The sequence below is a fragment of the Frankliniella occidentalis genome, unplaced genomic scaffold (genome assembly GCF_000697945.3).
Source record: "Frankliniella occidentalis isolate FOCC.00 unplaced genomic scaffold, Focc_3.1 Scaffold3398, whole genome shotgun sequence".
In the NCBI taxonomy this organism is placed as follows: domain Eukaryota; kingdom Metazoa; phylum Arthropoda; class Insecta; order Thysanoptera; family Thripidae; genus Frankliniella; species Frankliniella occidentalis.
The window spans coordinates 2,192-4,029 of record NW_026270458.1 but is presented as its reverse complement, the minus strand read 5'-3'; the positions used below and the strand labels follow the sequence as shown (position 1 = coordinate 4,029).

At 61.6% G+C, this 1,838-nt stretch overlaps 2 protein-coding genes across 2 annotated transcripts in view; one reads left to right on the top strand and one right to left on the bottom strand.

The window, feature by feature from the left end:
• Nucleotides 1–502: 502 nt before the first annotated feature.
• LOC127752051 (putative L-type amino acid transporter 1-like protein MLAS) overlaps nt 503–1,838 on the bottom strand; it is a gene marked incomplete at its 3' end in the record, with an annotated part of 3,047 nt that continues 1,711 nt past the window's right edge. Inside the window, exons 2-3 of the mRNA XM_052276564.1 lie at nt 822–1,113; nt 503–749 (exon numbers count right to left, since the gene is read on the bottom strand). Coding sequence (XP_052132524.1) covers nt 503–749; nt 822–1,094 — 520 coding nt within the window. The remainder of the gene's footprint in view (nt 750–821; nt 1,114–1,838) is intronic.
• Nucleotides 1,410–1,838, top strand: part of LOC127752050 (uncharacterized) — a gene marked incomplete at its 3' end in the record, with an annotated part of 2,600 nt that continues 2,171 nt past the window's right edge. Inside the window, exon 1 of the mRNA XM_052276563.1 lies at nt 1,410–1,784. The remainder of the gene's footprint in view (nt 1,785–1,838) is intronic.

Here is a 1,838-nt window from a genome sequence, read left to right as displayed (position 1 = left end):
GTGAAATACCTGTGAAATACCTCATTTGGTGTACACGGTATTTCAGAAGTGAAAACCCCCTCGTACACTGGGTATTCGCCCGCGCTGTACCGGGTGTTGCATAAAAGACTTAGCTGCGGGCGGGTTTGCCTACCCGCTCTGCCCGTAAGGCGCCATAGCCCCTTGGGTAGGCAAACCCGCCCGCACCTGTGTCTTTTATGCAACACCCGGTACAATGTGGCAGGTTTGCCTACTCCCTATACTGACTACCCCCCAGATGCGGCTTGAGCGAGTAGGCAAAACCGCGACACAGTTGCGCATGCGCAGAGACGCACCGAGAGAGGAGAGCTCCCTGGCTCCCCCTCCGCCCAGCCCAGCATCCCCCGGATGAAGATCCTCTCTTGGGTGCGCAGGAGCTGGTTCTTTCTCTTCCCCCTTGTCGGCCCGGAAGTTCGGGGGGTAGGAAGTGGTGTGGGGACGGGGAAGGGCTCCGGGACGGCGCAGTAAAGGGAGGGTTACTCACTGATGCAGCACACGGCGAGCAGGCGCACAGACTCGTCCGGCGGCGTGCAGTCCGGGTAGAAGGGCTTGAGCACGTACACGGAGAAGGTGAGCGCCACGATGGCCTGCGAGCACGGCCGCACGATCATGCACTCGATCCACAGCCGGATGAAGGCCATGAAGGGCCCGAACGTCTCCATGATGTAGGCGTAGTCCGCGCCCGACTTACGGATCATGCAGCCCAGCTCTGCGTAGCAGTACGCGCCCACCTGCGGACAGAGGGGCAAGGTGAGCAAGGGCGACGCAGCCCGGGTGGCACCGCCGCGGCGCTTCCTACTCACCATGGAGAAGATGCCCGACACGACCCACACGACGAGCGCCAGGTTCACGGAGCCCGTCTCCTTGAGCACGCCGGTCGGCGAGACGAAGATGCCCGACCCGATGATGGAGCCTACGATGACGGTGATGCCGTTGAGCAGCGACATCTTGGCCTTGAGGCAGATGGCGTCGTCGCCGGCGGCGGGCTTGTCGTCGGCGCCGCCATCGGCCTCACCGGCCTCCCGCAGGGGCACCGCGTCAGCGCTGTCCTTTGAGCCCCGCGACTTGAGCGACATGGCGGCCGTCTGCTGCAGCCTACGGACGGACGCGAGGAGCAGGAAGTTAGATCAAGCACATCCAGCCTAGTCCTAGGGGACGCGAGGGTAAGTTCCGGGAGTTGCGTAGTCTGCTTGGACACCCCGAGACCCTAGCGCGTCAGTAAACAGCTGCGGCCGCGGCAGACGGCATCAACATTCACGTCCGATTTGCCAACAGAACAGCAGATTGCTCATTTCCTTGCGTTTCCTACTCGCCGGGACCGATGGAGGCGGCACTTAAAGGCAGACAATGCAGTCCCGTTTTATCATCGCGTCGTTTCAAAATATGTCGTTGCTGCACTCGGTCCCAGCTTATCGCGGCCTTATTGGTGCCCCCGGTGCCGGCTCCGAGGGGCACTCGGGATGATACAAGCTTGCAGTGAAATCATTCTCTCGGCAGCGAAAGTCCCCCGCGTCCACGTCGCAGCTGCCCTTTCGTTTCCGTCCGCGTGGGAACGAAACGTTGCGAGGGTGCGAGCGCCTGCCGGGTAGGCAACATCTCGTGCGCTGTACACGGCTGTCTCGGCGTTGCCTACCTAGCAGGGGTTCGCGAGGGGGCCGCGTGCGCAGCGGCTTGGCAAAGGCTTTCAAGACTTACAATTGCGCTTTCCCGGGTCACCCGTTAAGTACAAAAAGCAGAAGAGGGCGGGCTAAAAAGAAGTCGAGTTGGTAAGCCACACATAATTGAGTCTCGCTTTTGGGCGGTGTGTTCGACCCCCCCCC